The sequence below is a fragment of the Mesoplodon mirus genome (genome assembly GCF_964341445.2).
Source record: "Mesoplodon mirus genome assembly, chromosome: 6".
Taxonomy (NCBI): Eukaryota; Metazoa; Chordata; class Mammalia; order Artiodactyla; family Ziphiidae; genus Mesoplodon; species Mesoplodon mirus.
In genome coordinates, this window is record NC_138982.1 from 18,420,217 (window position 1) to 18,439,465 (window position 19,249).

Below are 19,249 nucleotides of genomic sequence, written 5' to 3' on the forward strand. Positions count from 1 at the left end.
TCAGGCCCAGCTTGTTGGAGAGGGTCTCCAAGTGTAGAGGTAGGGTGCTGGGTGGGGATGTAGGGGTGGGGCTTGGGCTCTGCACGGCAGGAGGGAGGCTCCCAGGGCAGAGGATTAGGCCCAGGAGCCCAACAGGTTTCCTGGTGCCTACGTGGACAGGGAAAGCACTGGCCCTGTTCCCTTCCATTCCTCCACGTCCCTCCCCCACCATCTCCCCCACGGTCTCCCCCGTCACCGCTGGACCCCTAATTGTGGGTGGGTCCCCCTGGGTGTAGGAACTCCTCCCCTCCCCAGCCACCCCTCATGGGTGCTGATCTCAGAGGTCCAGCCTTTACTTTTGCTCTCACTTTCCTCCCTCCCACTCCCTCAGGACCCATGGGGCTGGAGGGGGCTTAGGTGGGCAGAGGATCAGGCCAAGGCTCTCAGCAGGTCCCTGGGGGCCCATGTGGGCAGCGGAAACCTGGCCACACTCCCTTTTGATCCTCCGCCCTCCCAGTGGTTCCCCAATTTCCCCCTTCGGGAGTCCTTCCCCTCCCCCAGCCACCCCTCGGGGTACCAGTCCCATCCCACCTCCACTTCTCCTCCCCCTTCACTCCTCCCACACTTCTCATCCTACCTGGTTTCTTGGGGCTCTTCCTGTCCCCTTAGGTGTGGTCCCCCACTGGTGCCTGGTAGGTGCCCTAGTTGTGAGGAGACACAAATTCTACATCCTCCTAGTACGCCATCTTGCCTCCACCTCTGCTTCTCTTTTATGTTTTGGTTTTTTGGCTGCAAGGCATGTGGGATCTTAGCTCCAGGACCAGGGATCGAACCTGCACCCCACATGTGAAGCAAGGTCCTGAAGCGACAGCCCACTCTGTGTGGCACAGGGCAGGCAGTTCATGGTGGCAGTCTTTGCTCCCAGGGGAAGGGCCATGTATCTTTTTGAATTGTAGTTTTGACTGGATATATGCCAGGGAATGGGATTGCTGGATCATATAATTCTATTTTTGGTTTTCTGAGGAACCTTCATACTGTTTTTGACAGTGGCTGCACCAACTTACATTCCCACAAACAGTGTAGGAGGGTTCCCTTTTCTCCACACCCTCTCCAGCATTTGTTATTTGTAGACTTTTTAATAATGGCCATTCTGACCCAAGTGAGGTGGTACCTCATTGTAGTTTTGATTTGCATTTCTCTGATAATTAGTGATGTTGAGCATCTTTCTTGTGCCTATTGGCCATCTGTATGTCTTCTTTGGAAAAATGTCTGTTTAGGTCTTCTGCCCATTTTTTTTATTGCGTTGTTTGTTTTTTTGTTGTTGAGTTGTATGAGCTGTTTGTATATTTTGGAAATTAAGCCTTTGTCAATCACATCATTTGCAAATATTTTCTCTCATTCTCTAGGCTGTCTTTTCATTTTGTTTATGGTTTCCTTTGCTGTGCAAAAGCTTGTAAGTTTGATTATGTTCCATTTGTTTATTTTTGTTTTTATTTCTATTGCCTTGGGAGACTGACCTAAGAAAACATTGGTATGGTTTATACCCGAGAATGTTTTGCCTGTGATCTCTTTTAGGAGTTTTATGGTGTCATATCTTAAGTTTAAGTCTTTAAGCTATTTTGAGTTTATTTTTGTGTATGGTGAGAGGGTGTGTTCTAACTTCATTGATTTACAGGCAGCTATCCAACTTTCCCAACACCACTTGCTGAAGAGACTTTCTTTTTTCCATTGTATATTCTTGCCTCCTTTGGTGAAGATTAATTGACCGTGTGGGTTTATTTCTGGGCTGTCTATTCTGTTCCATTGATACATATGTCTGTTTTTGTGCCAGTACCACTCTGTTTTGATTACTGTAGCTTTGTAATATTGTCTGAAGTCTGGGAGGGTTATGCCTCCTGCTTTGTCCTTTTTCTTCAGGATAGCTTTGGCAATTCTGGGTCTTTTGTGGTTCCATATGAATTAGGATTATTTGTTCTACTTCTGTGAAAAATGTCATGGGTAATTTGATAGGGATCACATTAAATCTGTAGAGTGCTTTGAGTAGTATGGCTATTTTAATAATATAAATTCTTCCAATCCAAGAGCATGGGATATTTTTCCATTTGTTTGAATCATTTTCTGTTTCCTTTATTAATGTTTTTTGGGTGCAATTTTAAAAGTTTTTTTTTTTTTCATTTCATTTCTGATATGTCATTATTGGTGCAGAGAAATGCAACTGCTTTCTGTATGTTAATCTCGTATCCTGCTACCTTGATGAATTCATTTATCAGTTCTAGTAATTTTTGTGTGGAGTCTTCAGGGTTTTCTAAATATAGTATATCATCTGCACATAATGACAATTTTATGAGAGGAAAGTTCTTTTTAATGGAGCTAAGACATTTCTCCCATTCTTGCTATATATATATTTGTTTCTCTGGAACAGAGGTTCTGAGGAGACAAATCTTAAACAGACTAAGATGTGTAATTGTGCCTTCAACTATGAAAAACAGGATCAGTGAAATCTCTTTAAAATTTCCCTTGAGTGAGAATACATTCATTACATAAAAGTGGTGCTGTAAGACAGTTGTGTTCTTTGTCTACAGATCAGGGTCTCAGGCAAACATGAGATCTTATACAGAAGGTCAGGCTGTTTACCTTAGAAGAGATTTATTTTTCTTCTTTTAAAAAATCAGGTAAAAGAATGAAAATAGGCCAAACCATTAGTAAGAATTTATGATAGAACTCAAATCCACTGAGTAGTTGTGAAGTAGTTGCCTAGGTGTGTGTGACACTTCAGCCCAGGGTAACATCTTTATGGAGATATGAGTGGTTTTTATTATAAAAAATAACACAGTACATTAATGTATATGTTGAGATCACTATTCAATAATAATCTGATAGCCTTGAGAATAGCTATTTTGATTCTTCTGGTTCTTTATTTGGGCCTATCAAAAGGTTAGTAAAAAGCTTGACTGATTTTAAGAGGTTATTTAATTTGAAACTTAAGACTCTCCTCCACTTTCCTTTGAAAGGTAATTTTAAAAGGAGAAAGGAACCAATCAGAGTACACATGATAGGAGCAGACAATGAAATTATGGAAACTAGGCACACCTTTGTCTCTCTTTAGTTACCATGCTAGGATTTTAGGACATTTTTAAGATATAAAGATACAAAATCTCATTATAGGTAGTACAAGCCATTGTTCTTACAAGTTGGCTGCCCAAAGTGCAATATGAAGAGTATGAAAGGATGATGGTTTGGCTAACTGATGAAATATTTTTAGGGGCATTACTGGAGATTATTTTTTAAACACCACTGATAAAATAAAACATCCTAAGCCTACTAGTGGATACCTGGTTATGTTATAACATGTTCAGGCACTTAAATATTTACTGAGAACTCTGCAAGGCACACTTAGTCTTACACCAACTTCCCTTTAAAATAATGATACATGGTCACTCTCAACTTACCCTTGATATTTTCAAAATTTTTTAGAATTATTTGTTTATCTATAGATCAAATCAGCTAAAATTATGAACATGATGAAATAAACCTCTACTTTGTATAAATGAAGAGGACAGATGGGCACTTATTTACTGGAAGACTTAAAAGATTCATGTTCTAGCAAACCCTCTGATTCTTTGAAGGCCCAAAACCAGTGTCACAGGAGCTCACTCTGTAAGCAAAGCTCACTGTGTAAGCAAAGGGGCACTGTCAGGGACCATTGTTTATGTAACGGTCAATACGAAAGATTAAGCAGTCCTTAGCTGGTTAGCTTTTACTTCAGATTATTTTCTAGAAATGCCTTTTGTATGTCATCTGCAAAAATGTTTGTCTGAAGTCTTCTTCAGAGAAAGGGTTTATCCACTGGGTGCTTTGGTATTTTTTCCCCCAGACAGCACTGACTTAGTGTTTCCATCCATACAAGTGTAGACTTTATCACCCCAGCATCTTTTAGACTCAAGGAGACTGAAACATGATATACATTTTTCTAAGGATCCAGGAAATGTTATGTCTCTCCAAAAATAAATATATCTTTTACCACAAAGAAAGTTTGGAAAAGGGATAAAATGTCATTCATGTACCCATAAATAATTAATTGAGGTACTCCTATGTAGGCACTCTTACTAGGTGTTATGAGGGACAGAGGTGGCTGCAAAGATAAGCCAGGTACGGGCCCTGACCATAAGGAATTCACACGGTGCTTAGGATGACAAGGTACAGACATGTAAATAATTATGGTACAAGATAATTGGATATGGTTCAGGATTATGATTCATAGTGAGGTCCATAAAAACTCCTAACAAATTTCACCAGAAGAAGTGATCAACTTTAAAAACTTGTGCATCAGCAATTTCATTCATTACTTCATTTTGAATCCCAGAGCCCCAGTGGAAGTCTTTCTGAGGGAGACCATCTGAGTGTAATAAAAATTGAGGGAGACCATCTGAGTGTAATACAAATTGCTATCAAAGAATCCCTAATAGAAAGTATTCAAAGTGTGGCAGCTCTTTGGTACCAGAGAGGCCACCAAGATACAAAAATACCCATCTGCATGGCTACCTGTAGTCCTGAGAGGTCTCTTCTAGATAGGGCTGTCAAGACACCTGGGTTGTGATTGTCATGAATTTATGGGGCGCTGCAGCTTTAAAAGCATGTTTCCATCCATTATCTGTTAATTATTTTCTCGGAGCGTAGGATGGCACCATGCAAAGGGCATCCAGGACACCAGGGTTCTAATTCTGCTCACTGGCTCTGATGTAAAATAAAGGGTTTGGTCATCAGATTCTCTTCAAGGTTCCTCAGGTAGCTAGGTGAGTGGGGCAAATTTTATTATCATCACGTTATAGATAGGGAAACTCAGGTCAGGAGCACCTGAGGGGCTTGCCCAAGGTCTCAGATAATAATTGATATCCAATACTTGAGATTAGACACCTGGCCTATAAGGACAAAGCATTTTCTACTATATCATGCTCATAACCACACCTAACATTTGTGGGCAGGAGGACAGATAGAGGCACACATAGCATTACTCTTAAGTATTTCAGTTACAAATCAAGATAACACACTGTTAAAATATGATCTATCCTCCCACCTTGACAGGTACTTCTTTGCAAGACCGGGATGGTCAGGTGTGAACCACGAATTCTTGGACTCCTCCAAGGGCCAGGCTGGAAGTGTCAGGGAAGGGAAAGCTGACTAGAAGGGACCCCTTTTCCTGCACTTAAGCAGGGCCCAAAGTGCCTGGGAGGTCGTAGCACCATCCACACTCCAACAGAGACCCATTCCTGCACACAGGGGTGCGTTCAGAGGTCCAAGCAGATCCTAGAAGAGGGTTTGGTACTATTTGGGTAGAGGATTCCAGAATTCTGACTACTGGGGGCATGGTCTGGAAGAGGGTTCAAGCTCCTTGACCCTGTAGGAAGGGGCACTGTCAGAAGAGAGTCAGAGGGTGGGCAGAGGTCCCTCTTGCTTGGGTTTAAGAGCCTGTCTGATCATACTACCTCAAGATTCAACCTAAGAAAGAGTAAAATCTGGGAACTTTCTTGTGAGAAGGTAGTATTGCCTAATGGTTACAAGACCAGGTTCTGCAGCCAAACACCTGAGTCGGGATCCTAGCGTAGCCACTCATTAGCTGAGAAATCTTAGGCCAGTTACTGAACATCTTAGGGCCTCAGTTTCCTCATCCTTAAAATAGGTATAATAATTATTTTTATGAGGAGTAAATAAGATAGCACATGTAAAACGCCTAACAGACATTAAACGCTGGGTAAATGTGAGGTTCTCTCCATCCATATTAGGTGAATTTGCCTTGAAAGGTTTCTGGAGAATTGTATAAGCATAACTATAGCCAAGCACTGTGATAACCCCTCTCTCCACTAAATAGCGGGGCCAGGCGCAGGAATGGGCTCCACCTACCCCACCCAAGGCGTTGGCTGCTGCCCGAGACCCGCGGGGTCCCTTGGCCAAGACTTCACGCTGCAGCCGCACATACTACAAGCTACGGCAGAGGGTTCGGAGAAGGTTAACTGGCAAACGTAGCCCTGAGTCACGGCAGGACTAAGGCAGTGAAACCAAGCGTTAGCACATTGCTTGATTTATTCCTCCAGTGCGGACGGTTAAACCAGTGGGAAGTGGCGTCGACAGGATATGGAGCCAGGATTGAAGCAGCTCAGTACCCTCCCAACCCCTTCGCCCTGGGGCTCACGCTAGTATCGCTTAGTCTTTTGACAGGTCTTGACACCTCTCCTTCGCGAGGAAGGAGAGAGACCCGGAACAAGTCAAGGCATCTCCCTGGTACCTCCCGTGAGTGCGAGCCGAGCCCAGTCTTGCGAATGCCCGCCCCAAAGCAGAGACGTTTTCTAAAGGCAAGCCTGGGCATTCCCCCACCCCACCGGGTGAGCTGAATTCAGTGGTTCATTTCCACATCCTAGCCCCTCCCCCCAAAAAACAAACAAACAAAAAAAACCCTTGCAAACTTTGTTGTTTCTTGAGGACCAAGAACTGTAACCAGCTCCCTTTAATGGACAGTCGTGACTGGGCACCAAAAAGTCAGACTCTCTTGAAAACACCAACAAAGGACTATATTTAGCTCTGAGCTCTCCGCCTAAATTCCTTATTTTTTCACTCATAGCTTCGAAACGACTAGCTTGGGGAAGTGGGAGGAAGGGGGCGGGGGAGCAGCAGAGAAAGAACAGCTGTGCCTCCGCCTCTCAACTCAATCTCTATAAATAACCAATCACGAGCGGAGGCTACTTTTTAGCCAATGAAGCAGCCCAAACTGATAAAACCTTGGCAGTAGCCAATGGGAGAACATTCGAGGGTGTGAGATTTGCGCCCCGGGGCCAATGGGTCCTGAGTCTGGGAGAGGTAATCTGAGCTGGAGTGTGGGTGTGTGGTGTACAAGCTTCCTACTTCCAAGCCCCAAAACCTGCTCTGCCCACTGAGCATGCCCTGACTAGCTGCGGGCGCCGCCGCCGCCGCCGCCGCCGCTTCTGGATCGGGCTGTGATCCGCTCTCCGGGTTTTGGCCCCAGCCGAGTGGGGAGGTGGGTGGGGCCCGCCGAGTCCCAGCCCGGAGACCGCTGTGGTCACTAGACGCTGCACCTTCCCTCGTTGGGGACAGGGTTTCAGACACAGTGTTCCTCTTTTCTTTGTCCGAGGGATGAAGTATGAGAAGAGTCGGCCAGAGAAAGCCGGGTAGAAAGGGCCGCGCCTTGAGTGGGGGAAGATGCTCTGCTAGCCAGTCATACCCCCAAATGTCCTTTGGGTCTCGGTCCCGGGATGCACACCAGCCGGCAGGCCGGGGAGTGGAGTCCACGAGCTTTGGATAAAGGGAGGCGGCAAGAGGCCAGCCCACCCCAACCCCGGGGTGGCCCGCCGCGCCCACCCGCTTCTCGCAGAGCCGGGGCCCCTATGCACTAACCCCAAAGCCGCGAAAGAAGGCGGTCTTCGTCCTCCCACTGGCGCTCTCCCAGCCGGTCTCTAAACACCCACACACACCTTCCCCCCCCCACCCCCCCCACACATTTCTTTTCCAGCTCCTAGACTAGCGCCTATCGCGAATCCGCTAGTCCTGAATCAAATCTCGAGCCCCACCCACAGCCCCACCCCCGCCCGGCCCCCCGGAAAACCAGGAGCGTGGGATCCGGCGGGCGCGGCCGGCGGCGGCGCACTGGGCATGCTCGCCGGGGCGGGGAGAGCTGGGCTGCGCGCGGCGAGTAGGAAGCCCTCGCCCCGCGGAGGCTGCGGGAGAGAGCTCGATGGGCCGCGGCGGTGGGCGCACGATCTGCGGGGACTCATGCCACGCGCGTCCTGGCCCGGCGCGCAATTAGCAGCCGCCTCCGCAGCCCGCCGCCGCCGCCTTCTCGCCTTCCTGGGCTGCAGCGGCGAGAAGCTGCAGTCCTTGCCTCGCACCGGCTGCCGGCATTGTCCTCCCGCTCCGCCGCCCAGGCTGCGGCTGCCGCCGTGGGCTGCTGCGGGGCCCCGGACCCGCGCCGCAGGGACGCGCTGCCGCCGCCGGTCGGCCCCCGGTCCCCGCTTGGTGATTTCCGCGCCCTGCGCTCCTCTGCCATCCTCTCCTTAGTTTTTCCTGCGGAGCTGAGGACGGGGAGAAGTCCAGCCGCCAAGCCTAGCCTTCCTCCGGCGTGCAGCCCCGACGGGGCCGCGGTAGGCGCGGCAGGAGCGCCGACGGAGCCATGAGAGAGTACAAAGTGGTGGTGCTGGGCTCGGGCGGCGTGGGCAAGTCCGCGCTCACCGTGCAGTTCGTGACCGGCTCCTTCATCGAGAAGTACGACCCCACCATCGAGGACTTCTACCGCAAAGAGATTGAGGTGGACTCGTCGCCGTCGGTGCTGGAGATTCTGGACACGGCGGGCACGGAGCAGTTCGCGTCCATGCGGGACCTGTACATCAAGAATGGCCAGGGCTTCATCCTCGTCTACAGCCTTGTTAACCAGCAGAGCTTCCAGGACATCAAGCCCATGCGGGACCAGATCATCCGCGTGAAGCGGTACGAGCGCGTGCCCATGATCCTGGTGGGCAACAAGGTGGACCTGGAGGGCGAGCGCGAGGTTTCGTTCGGCGAGGGCAAGGCCCTGGCCGAGGAGTGGAGCTGCCCCTTCATGGAGACGTCGGCCAAAAACAAAGCCTCGGTGGACGAGCTGTTCGCCGAGATCGTGAGGCAGATGAACTACGCGGCTCAGCCCAACGGCGACGAGGGCTGCTGCTCGGCCTGCGTGATCCTCTGAGGCGCCCGCGGCTGCCGCGCGCTGGCCGCGCTCTGCGCACAAAAGCCAAACGCACCTGACTCTTCTAAATGTGATTTCTCTTCTTGCTTTGAGATTGGAGACGACTTTGCATCAGCCGGGGTGTCCCGGGAGCCCGGCTGGCCGCCGTGGCCGCGTCCCCTTCCTCTGCCCCGTGTCCGAGGGGGTGTTCCGTCATGACCATCCGAGACCCGGTGGAAATGTGGCTCTTTGCAGCATGTACGTTTCTCATTGATTTTGGTTAACGCATATTTCCCCATTGAAGCAGCCGTTGCGGCGCAGTATGGCAGCTTGACACCAGCAAGCTAAAGTTTCAGCCTGGAAAAAAAAATGGGGTGGGGGAGGAAGAGGATGGGGAGAAGGTGGAAAAGGGGGAATTCTTTTTTTTTTTTTTTCAACAACCGTTTTTCTAGTTCCAAGTTTTAAATACACGGAAGGAAGTCCGGGAGAACCAAATGAAGGAGCAGGATGAGAGGAAGAAACTTTTGTTTTTTCCTTGTTTTCCAGGAGTAGCTGGAAATTAAGATCGGGTTCCTTTTCTGCCAGCTTGGAAGGGCAACCCCGTGACTGCGATTCTGAGGATGTCTATGCAAAGTTGGATTCTTGTTACAGTATATCCAATCTGAAGTATTGCACATCTGAACTGGGACTGTTAACACTGATGCCAATACAGTGTGGGGTGCCAGAAAGTGTCTGCTGATATTTGTGGGAAAAAAAAATCTATTTTGTTTACCTACTGTATCAAAGGGGAGTCTGGGGGAGAACGGTAGTATTTTTTTTTTAATCAGCTGTGAAAAAAATGTTACAGATCTGCACATTTTTGTGTGTACTGTTGTGTGTGTGTGTGTTTGTTTGGTTTTTTAGATTTAGCTTTTTTGTTCTTATTGGTTGGCAGTAACAAGGTGTTGATGACTAGCTCTTTAAAATACAGTACAAGGACTTCACAAATGTGATTCAGGGCCCCCAGCACCCCTGTGTCTGCAGAGTGCCTTCAAAACTCAGCTGTTCCAGCCGGTGCCAACCTGTGAACTTCCCACCAGATCCCAGAATCTGCTATTCCCCCCAAACCACTTCCCAGTTTCCTTTCAGTAATCTTCCTGAAGGAGCCAGGACAATAGGGCCTGTTGTTTGGTGAATTTCTTTTATTATTTCCTTTAAAATGTAATTTACTTGTCTTGCAATGTTTTTTTTTTTTCTTTTTTAAATTTTTTGCTTCATTTTGTTTCAATGTTCAGGTATTTAGCTCCCCTTTTATATAATTTTTCTTTAATGTTTGGTTTTCTGTTATAAGGTGTTCCTCCAGAAGCAAAGAGCAAAATTTTACTGTTGTGATGTACTGAGAGAATTCTAACAATTTGTAATTTCTAATTCCAGACACACGTTTAATCATTGTCTCTTCATTTTAAGATTTTTAATACAAACATCATTTTTAAAGAAACAAATCCAAACTATTGTTTGTGTTTCTGTGTTTCATATTCAGTGATTTAATACAGTATCCTGATTGAGGTGAACAGGGGCTGGTACATGGTGCCCTCAAGAGTGGTTTGTAGAATTTTGAAGAGAGAAGTGTCTCAGTGACAAGTTGGGTGACATTCTCCCAACTCCTTAAATAATGGAAAAAAATCATCAAGGTCTAGGAAGCCCTGGGGTATGGTGATAACCCTCTGACTATAAGATGAGCTGGATATTGAATCTGTTCTGCTGACTTGGAGCAGTTTATTTCTCTAGGGGAGAAACCAACTGCTAAGACTGCCTTAGATCTGGGAGAGTAACCATCCACCTGGTCAGACAGGGTAGTGCTTTTAATTTTCTCTTTTTCTTTTTCTTTCTTCCTTTATTCTTCTTTAGTTTTGTTTTGTTTTGTTTAAAACATCTATCCAGTTGAAAGCATGTTTGGGGAAGATGATTTTCAATTCTGAAGTCATACCTTGTAGTGTTTTCTGCAGTACATTTGTATGGGTTGTGGACAGTATCTCAACCCTCTTGAGGCTTTGATTAGGAAATAGATCATTAGATTAAAAAAGAAGAGAAAAAGAAAAAAACTAAGACAAGCCTCTTGCTCTCATTACACTGTGCAGTTTGTGGACCATTTTGACCTCATGAAATTTTCCTTCTAACAGCAGGAGGCAGTGTGAGCTTTTCATTTTGTATTTTATTTTTCCTAAGGGCCGCTTTACTAATATAATCTCCATAGAATAAAAGAAGGTGTACAACTGTATATATCAAGAGCACTTGATATATCTTAGGTCCATGAAGTGTAGATGAAGTCTTTTGAAGGGTCTTTTGACAAAGGGATTTATTCTGTTGAGGAAGCCAAAAGAAATTAGAGGCCACAGGTTTTTTAAAGCTGTATTAACATATCTTGCCTTAAAATGTTGTGTCCTTTGCCCAGGTGACATCTCAGAATTCCAGCATGGAGGAGGAATAGGGAATTCTGCCTGGGTTTGGTCCTAAGGCTGTTTTTTTCACTCTTGATCTCACTTAAGTTTAGTATCAAACTCAGTTAGAAGGCAATGTATATATGCTAAATATAAAAATTAGGAGAAACTATTCAAACTTAGGCTTTGCAAAGATTCATTCTTGCATTTGTGTAAATTTAGTTGATTCAGTAGATCTAAAGTGTTGAAAATTCTGAAGACATATATCAAGTACTATATAAAGGATTCTTTAAAAGGCATTTAGTGACTGTTTCTTATAGTTTTGTTTTGGTTTTGGGGAAGCCTTTTGACATAAAATGCTGGCAAGTATCTAACTAACTTAAGAAATGTATATACTCCTGACAGGGAATTTTTGAAAATGGGAAATTGGAAATGAAATAGGTTGCTGGGTTCATTAATCATCTTCACACAGGATTTAGTCACTTACATGACTAAATTCTTTATAGGTCTGGGATGGCAAGGCAGAAGATTTTAATATACTTTTACTGAATACTGTAAAATAAATGCTTTTTGGATTCTCAGTGAAAGCAACTTTGTGTGTACCCCTGGAGCAGGAAAATAGTTTTGAATCTTGTAGCCTTCTCCAATGTTTTCTTGACGAAATTGAGAGAAATTAGAGACATTGTTTTTAAGAATATGTCAGTTTATTTGGCTAGTAAGAACCCCTTCTAGAATTATGGTGTGAAGAGATAAGAGCGTTTGTTTCCCTGGAGAAGTTGGGCTGACTTAAGAGTGTCAAAGGAAGTGAGAGAGGGAGGGAGGGAGGAGTTTGTTGTAGGGCAACACCTGTCAAAGCAAACTGGGTGGAAAAGAAACCTTTATCTTGGGGAGCAAAAGTTAACTTTTTAACTTGACCCCTGCTGGTTTTTAACAGCTTTTCCTTTTGGTCCCTGACAGTCATCCAAGCTTTATGTCATTTTAAAGGATTATTTTTGTCCTCCTTTTGTAATAGCCTCAGAAAAGTTGAAGGTATCATCAGAAAGTCTAACATTTTTGTATTTGGGAGTTATGGTACAACAATGTCCACCTTAACTGCTGAAATAGACTCCACTGAATCACATTTTGGGGCCAGATCTATTTAGAATTAGAATTCTTTCAGTGTATGAGGCTTTATGCTTCCTGATTTGTTAACCTTTCCTATAGGTGGGAATCCTAAAATGCCCCATTGATTCAAATTATTCAGGTAGTTTTTTTTTTCGCCAGCATGTTATTGCACCCCCTTTTGAGTTATATTCCAGTGTTTCTCACAGATGGGATGGGAAAGTGAGAGAACACTATGTAGCAGCTGGTCTTGAGAAATAGATACAAAATGCCTGTACCTTAACTGTTATCAAAGGATCTATTTACTTTTCACAACAGCTAGAATAAGCCCCCTACTTATAAATATGAGGGTTTAATTTGGAGATCACCATTGTGAGTTAAAGTGGTATCAAACATTTGTTGCAGTGTCTACTTAATTGGGAAAACTTGCTAATGTTAATTTTGTCCTGTTGAAAATGTAGCAAAGTTCTAAGTACTGTATAATAGAATATGGTAAGCTTGATTATGATATTTTACTCAGACTACTGGAAATAATTAAATGCATTTAATTGAACATGGTGCTAGTTCTAGAAGATACGTTTGATCTAATTAATGACAGTAGGATTTTGATAGTTGGAGAAGGCTTTAGGGATCATCTTAGTCCAGAGGATCTCAAACTTGACCATATATCAAAATCACCTGGAGGTAAAAACAAGTCACTCTAAGCTCTTCCTGTAGTTTCTTATTCAGTGCATCTGGATATGACCTCATAATTTTCATTTCTAACAAGTTTCCAGGTAATGCTGATAGGGCTGTTTCAGGGACCACATTTTGAGAACTGATGATGATCTAGTCCAAACTCCAAATGAGTACTAAGAGCTACCTAGATATTTAGGGACACAGACTTAAGACCCATGTCACACATTTAGAGTGCTGCCTACCACAAAGCCATGGAATAATCTTGACTGAATTCTGTAGCTATTGAGGACATATGCCAGTTACACTAAGAATGTTAAACTGTGGAGTGTGAATGGGGAAGCCACATTGCTGGCTGAGTGACCATGTTCACATTAGTATGTGAATAGTTGGGTTCTGGTTTTCAGTATTAATTCAGAAGGTAACGAAAGTGAATAAATGATTAGAATAAGGGCGTGGCCTAAATAATCAGAATCAACATTTTCTCTCAAAAAATTTTTTTTGGAAAATCTTTGATAAAGGGAACACTTTTAAGTATTTGTCTTCTCTTACTTCAAGATTAAAAGGCAAGAATTTTAGTTTTTTATGATTCCTAGTAAGTATTTTAAAAAGTTATATTTGAGAATTTAAATCTTCAGGTCATAGTAGGCACATGTGTGTGTCAATATGTATATGTGTGTGTGTGTGTGTGTGTGTGTGTGTGTGTGTTAATACATACATTCAGTTTCTTAGCCAGACTTCCCAGGAATCAGTCAATTCAGTGGCATTTAGTTCTATAGTTATCCATCCTGGGACAATGAACAGCATAAAACGGTGCTGTGCATTTGTTTCATTACACGTCTTATCTTTTGGAATGGCGAGTGTTGATCTATTTTGTAAATTGGAGGGGGCAGCTATTTATATTTTTCCTTTGGTATTAAACAGAAATCTCTGAGGAAATGTTTTTCTTAGAGTAGGAAGTACATGCTTTTTTGTCCAATTGACTAAACTTGCTATTTTTTAAACTAATTACCTGGCAAAATTATGTGTGCCTAAGTTTATCAGAGGTTTGAAGATGCGTGGTTGGTTTATTTGTGGTAATTGTGCAAATACAGCAAAAACATTTTTTTAAAAGTAGAAAATATTGATGCGTTGAGAATACAAGTACCCAAAAAGGCCCAAGATTATCCCTTGATTGTTAAGAAGATGGTTACAGGGACTTCCCTGGCGGTCCAGTTGTTAAAACTTTGCCTTCCAATGCAGGGGACGTGGGTTCAATCCCTGGTCGGGGAGCTAAGAAACCACATGCCTCACAGCCAAAAGACCAAAACATAAAACAGAAGCAGTATTGTAACAAATTCAATAAAGACTTTAAAAATGGTCCATATCAAAAAAAATCCTTTTTTAAAAAAAAGAATACGGTTACAGTGGAAATTGGTAGACATAGGAGAAACTGATTTATTCATTTTTCAGCAAGCATTTATTGAGCATATACTGTTAGCTGTGGTGTAAGGACTAGTCCTTAAATAGGCAGAAGCCAGGCAAGAGAGCAATAGTTTTGTGCTTTTATCACCATAAGCTGTGAATAGCATATATTTAACAGTAGGAGTATGTGTAAAAGCACAGTTACCTGTGCCATTAATTATAATAGAATCCTGTGGGTCTGTCTGGCAGGCAATAGAATAGGTAAAATTTGTTAAAAATTGGAACTTTACTTTGAAAGGTATGTGGATATTGCAAATAAAAATGGATCCCGTGAGGTTTAAGTAACTAAGGGTTTTTTTGTTGCATGTGGAGCTCTGTAGTTTTGTGAATCATTTCCAACTAACTTTTGAGATTAGCTAAAATTGAATATTTAGAAATAAGTCAGCTTACTTTTATATTGTCATGTCAAAGGGAAGAGGGTAAAATAGACCTATGAAATTTGTTCACTTTTTTTTGTATTTTTCTTTTATGAGGAAACAAAAAAGGGAAGGACAATTTAGGTTATATTCTTAAAGAAAGAAGCAACTGTTGGCATAAGGTTATTTTGGGCTCCTCATGTAAAGAAGATTCAGGGTAGAGTACTTCTTTTGAAAAAGATAATCTCCTAAAAATGAGTGTGCCAAAGAATTAAGCTATTTTAAGTTTGCTAAGCTTATAGCTATTTTATACAGAAGCTCTTGTTCTCAAGCCTTTAGTGCTTATTGAAGAAGGCAGCCAGCTCAGAGGAAGAAACGTTGGGCCACAAACTATTTATAAGAAGTAACTATAATAGCAATTATTATAAAACCATATGAACTAAAGGGAGTTGTGATTATTAACCTCCTGCAGTTTGCAAAATGATCTCTAGTGACTTTTGTGTAGAATATCTCATGAATTTAACAACATGCTTTTTAAATGTAAAAAGTCACAGAATTACAGAGAATAGTTTATCTGAAAGTACTTCATTGTTTATTTTTTTTAAAAATCTGATTATTACTGAACCATTTATGAGATGAAAATTTATTAGTTTTATAGCTAAAGTAGGGGGTGTTCATGTATTACATCTGACCATTTATAAAAAGTTTTCAAAATTTGGGTTAACTCATGAACTCAGAGTATTTTAACGTTATTTAATATTTGCATATTAATATAATATTTCAAAAATATTCTTTTTAAAAGCTAACATTATATTGAATTATATCTCTTTCAAGAAAAGAGCCTGTAGAGATCTGTGCTAGTACCAGCATAATTTTATAAGAACATATATATTTCAATAACATATTTTAAAATATATTTTAGATAGTTTTGCATTTACATTTGTAAGTAGGTAAGGAGAATTGCAAGTATATCTCTGAGTTTGATTTCAGCATCATTCGGAATCTGGCCTTGAGGTGGGAGTTCTTTACTCTGAGTTTGGTTACTTTAGTTTTACTTTATCGTATTACCTGTTATTTTCCTTTTTTGTATATCATTTCATTTCTCTACTTCAGCTTTATGCAAATGGTTTTCTCTGTCACATATGTAATCCGTATTAATCGATAAAAATAATCTAAGAAGTGCTTAACTGATGGCTATATGAATGTGTTTTCCGTGTAATAGTGTAAAGGGAAAAGTATTTTTCACAGTTTGAGGGCCAGACTGAAACAAGGCCAACTAATTAGAGAAGATTGCCTACTAAACAGATACTACCTTTTGGTGTCGGCATAGCCTTTGCATTTCATTTTTAAAACTGATAAGGGAAGTTTTAAAAAACTGAATTCAATCGTAGGAATATTCATTTTCATATACTTACAAAAGCCTAAAAATATTTCCAGGCCATCTTTTCTTCTTTACTAATCTTTTGCTGAGGTCAGAAAATGAGAAATAACCCATGCACTCTCTTTGAGAGAATCTTATACCTTGAAAGGCAGGGGCCACAATAAACAAAAACTTAATCTGAAGGGCAAAACTGTTTTTATACATTTTATACATTTTTATACAAACCTGCTTTTATTTTGTCACTGAGGAAGCACAAATAGTAATAAGGGCAAGGGAATATTTTCCCTAATCATTCTGGCAGCGTTCAGCGGGCGGGTTGGGTACTCTGTTGGCTGAGGCAGGAGGGTGTGATACAGAGCTGGGAAGGCAGTCACTGCAGGCTGAGGTGCAATCCTTCCTCAGCCCACACCCTCATTCCTGCATTCCTACAATCCTAGAGGATTTCCTGCGTCCAGGTTTGTGATTCATTTTGATGCAGGGTTTACTGAGGCTTAGGGCTGCTGCTGACCAAAGGTGAAGAAGCCTATGGGATGGCGTGATAATGCTACTGCAATAAATTCCACTCTAACTCAGGGTTGCTCAACCTCAGTACTATTAATATTTGGGGCTGGATAATTGTTTTTTGTGGAGCACTGTCTTGTGTGTTTCAGGATGTTTAGCAGCATCCCTGGTCTCTACCCACTAGATGCCAGTAGCACCCCTTCCCATCCCAGTTGTGACAACCAAAAATGTCTGCAGATATTGCCTACCATTTGGGGGCGGGGGGAGTGGGGGGGTTGCGGCTTAACAGCCCCTGGTTAAGAACTATTACTCAACTTGGCTGGTGGATTTGGAGGAGACATAAGCCAGAGGGGAGAGGGGTTGAACCTAGGAGCAGTTAAGATTTTCCTTACTCCAGGAAAGCACTGCAATCAATGCTTCTCTTTTAAAATATCAGTGTTCTCTATTATACTTGGGACAATATCACTTTGATCAGATCATTAAAACCCACACCTAAGAGAAAATCTCAGGGATTGAGTTTTTTGGCGATTTAATCCAAAAGGTGGGTGTGCTCTGGTTGGGGTGATGAACTCTAATGGTCAGAGCGTACTTCAGGGCATGCTGATAACTAAGTAGAGGGACCTAGAAGGGAGGTCAAGGGCATCAGTGTTGCAGTTTTTTTTTTGGGGGGGGGGGTGCTTAAACCTCCAGTAGGAGACACCTGGAAGGTTTTCAGCCTCACCCAGCTTCCTCCACTCACAGTCTCTTTCCAGTTAATCCAGGCCCCTATTCCCCACCTGGACTCCTCACTTTGGGGTAGAAAGGATGCACTTTATGCATCCCGTCCCTCCTTATTTTCACTTTTGCAATTCCTCCCTCCTTCCCCCTTTCTTCCTTCCTTGTGTCCAGGGCAGACCCATACTGCTTAACTGCACACACCTACCTGTGCCCAGATCACTCCGCCAGGCTGTCAAGAAGGGGGCAGCAGAGGCAGTAGTGATTGCCTCAGTAATGAAGTGCCTCTGGAATCTAGCATTCTCTAGCCAGCGGCAGACAAGCTGTGGCTGCCAACTCCTGAAATACTGCATTAAGGACTATCCTGTTAGCAAGTTCCTGAATGTGGAATTAACTCAATGACCATGGACTTTTACTCCGTCATGATTGTTTTTGTTCTTAAGTTTTAAATGAAACAGATATCTTAAAATCTGTGTAATATACTTCTAAAAGCTTTAAGCAACCAGAGACCCTACCTGGTGGGACAATTGTGGTTCTACATTTCACAGGAGGAACATTTGGAAATCTTTCATTCCTAGTAAGTAGGAGATGTAACAGCTTTGTAACTGAGGGATAACCATCTCCAAGCCTATCAAAAGATTCTAACCTGCTAGAAGAGTCTCTCTAAGAAAGGTAGGCGGTAAATAAAATAATTCTTTATAATAGAAAGGACTGTTTGGTGAAAGTGGATGAGTGATTTGGGTAGCTGAAACTTGCTTCTTAAATTTGAGAACAATCTTGTATTAGGATGGATGGTGTTCATAGATATATTTTATTCTCTGTGGTATCTTTGTATTAAATTGAAATGGAAACATCCGATTTAATTGGTAATGTGATCACAATTAAGATAGAGAAAACAGACTTGGTATATCTAAGTTTCCTGTTTTTCTTATACTGTTTTCCTCTTTTATAATTATCTGTGCTGTTTTGCAACTTTTTTTTCTTATCTCTAAGTTTCATTGGTTTTGGGGAGTGTTATGTTTTCTTTCTAATTAAAAAGTCTATAATGAGGGAAATAATTCGGTTATGAATCACTGTAGCTAGTAGCCAAGAAAATATATGTATTCATAAATTTAAACAAATAAATTAATTGTGTAGGATGTTTTGCAATGTCATTATTTGCATTTAGCTTTTATAGCTTAGAAATGATTTCCAGTGCAACATTTTCAGTGGAAATAAAATTCACCCTTTGATTAATTACCATTTGACTACAATTCGGAAAAAAACATAGTAAGTAGTTTTTTTAAAGTAACTATCATGAAAGCTCTCCAGTTTATATTTTGTAGCAAAATTAACAATTTTCCTTTTTAACTCTTTCCTCAGAGTTATATTTAACTCTTTCCTCAGAAAAGTAGCACTTCATGAATAGAAAAAAAGCATGTATGTGAATTATCGAAAAGTCATATCATAGCTGTTTGGATTTATCATGATGGTGGTGATTTGGCAAAATATTTACCCGCTTAATTACAAGTCATATTGATTTGTATTAGCCTAGGGAAATATCAAAAATACATGCACAATAGGACTAGAGTGCTTTCTCGGTGGAGAATTTTACACATTTCTATGTATAAACACATAGTTAACACATCAGAAGTAAATATACAAAACGTTGGCCTCCTCGAAGGTATTTTTGTTTAGTCATTTTAACATGTTTTTTAAAATTCTGTGATGAAAATTATCAGAATGATAACAGTGTCACTCAGTGAGAATCGCCAGTTTTCATGTTAAAAAATTTTAAGACCACCTAGGTTATCTTTTTCTTACTGCCCAAGCCTGGCCCACTTTGACTTTTGAGAACACAGCCTTCGATTTGCCAGAGAATATGAAGGGTTTCTGTAGAAACTCATTGTAGACTCTGAGAATTATGAAGAGTCTACAATGAATTCCAAATGGACTTCTAAGTATTACATATCAG

General features: G+C 42.2%; 1 protein-coding gene across 1 annotated transcript; it reads left to right on the forward strand.

Moving 5' to 3' along the window:
* Positions 1 to 8,029: 8,029 nt before the first annotated feature.
* On the forward strand, positions 8,030 to 10,167 carry RAP2B (RAP2B, member of RAS oncogene family). The gene has a single exon (XM_082626122.1). It carries the CDS (start codon positions 8,156 to 8,158, stop codon positions 8,705 to 8,707), a length of 552 nt encoding a protein of 183 aa, XP_082482248.1. The 5' UTR covers positions 8,030 to 8,155; the 3' UTR covers positions 8,708 to 10,167.
* Positions 10,168 to 19,249: the final 9,082 nt, after the last annotated feature.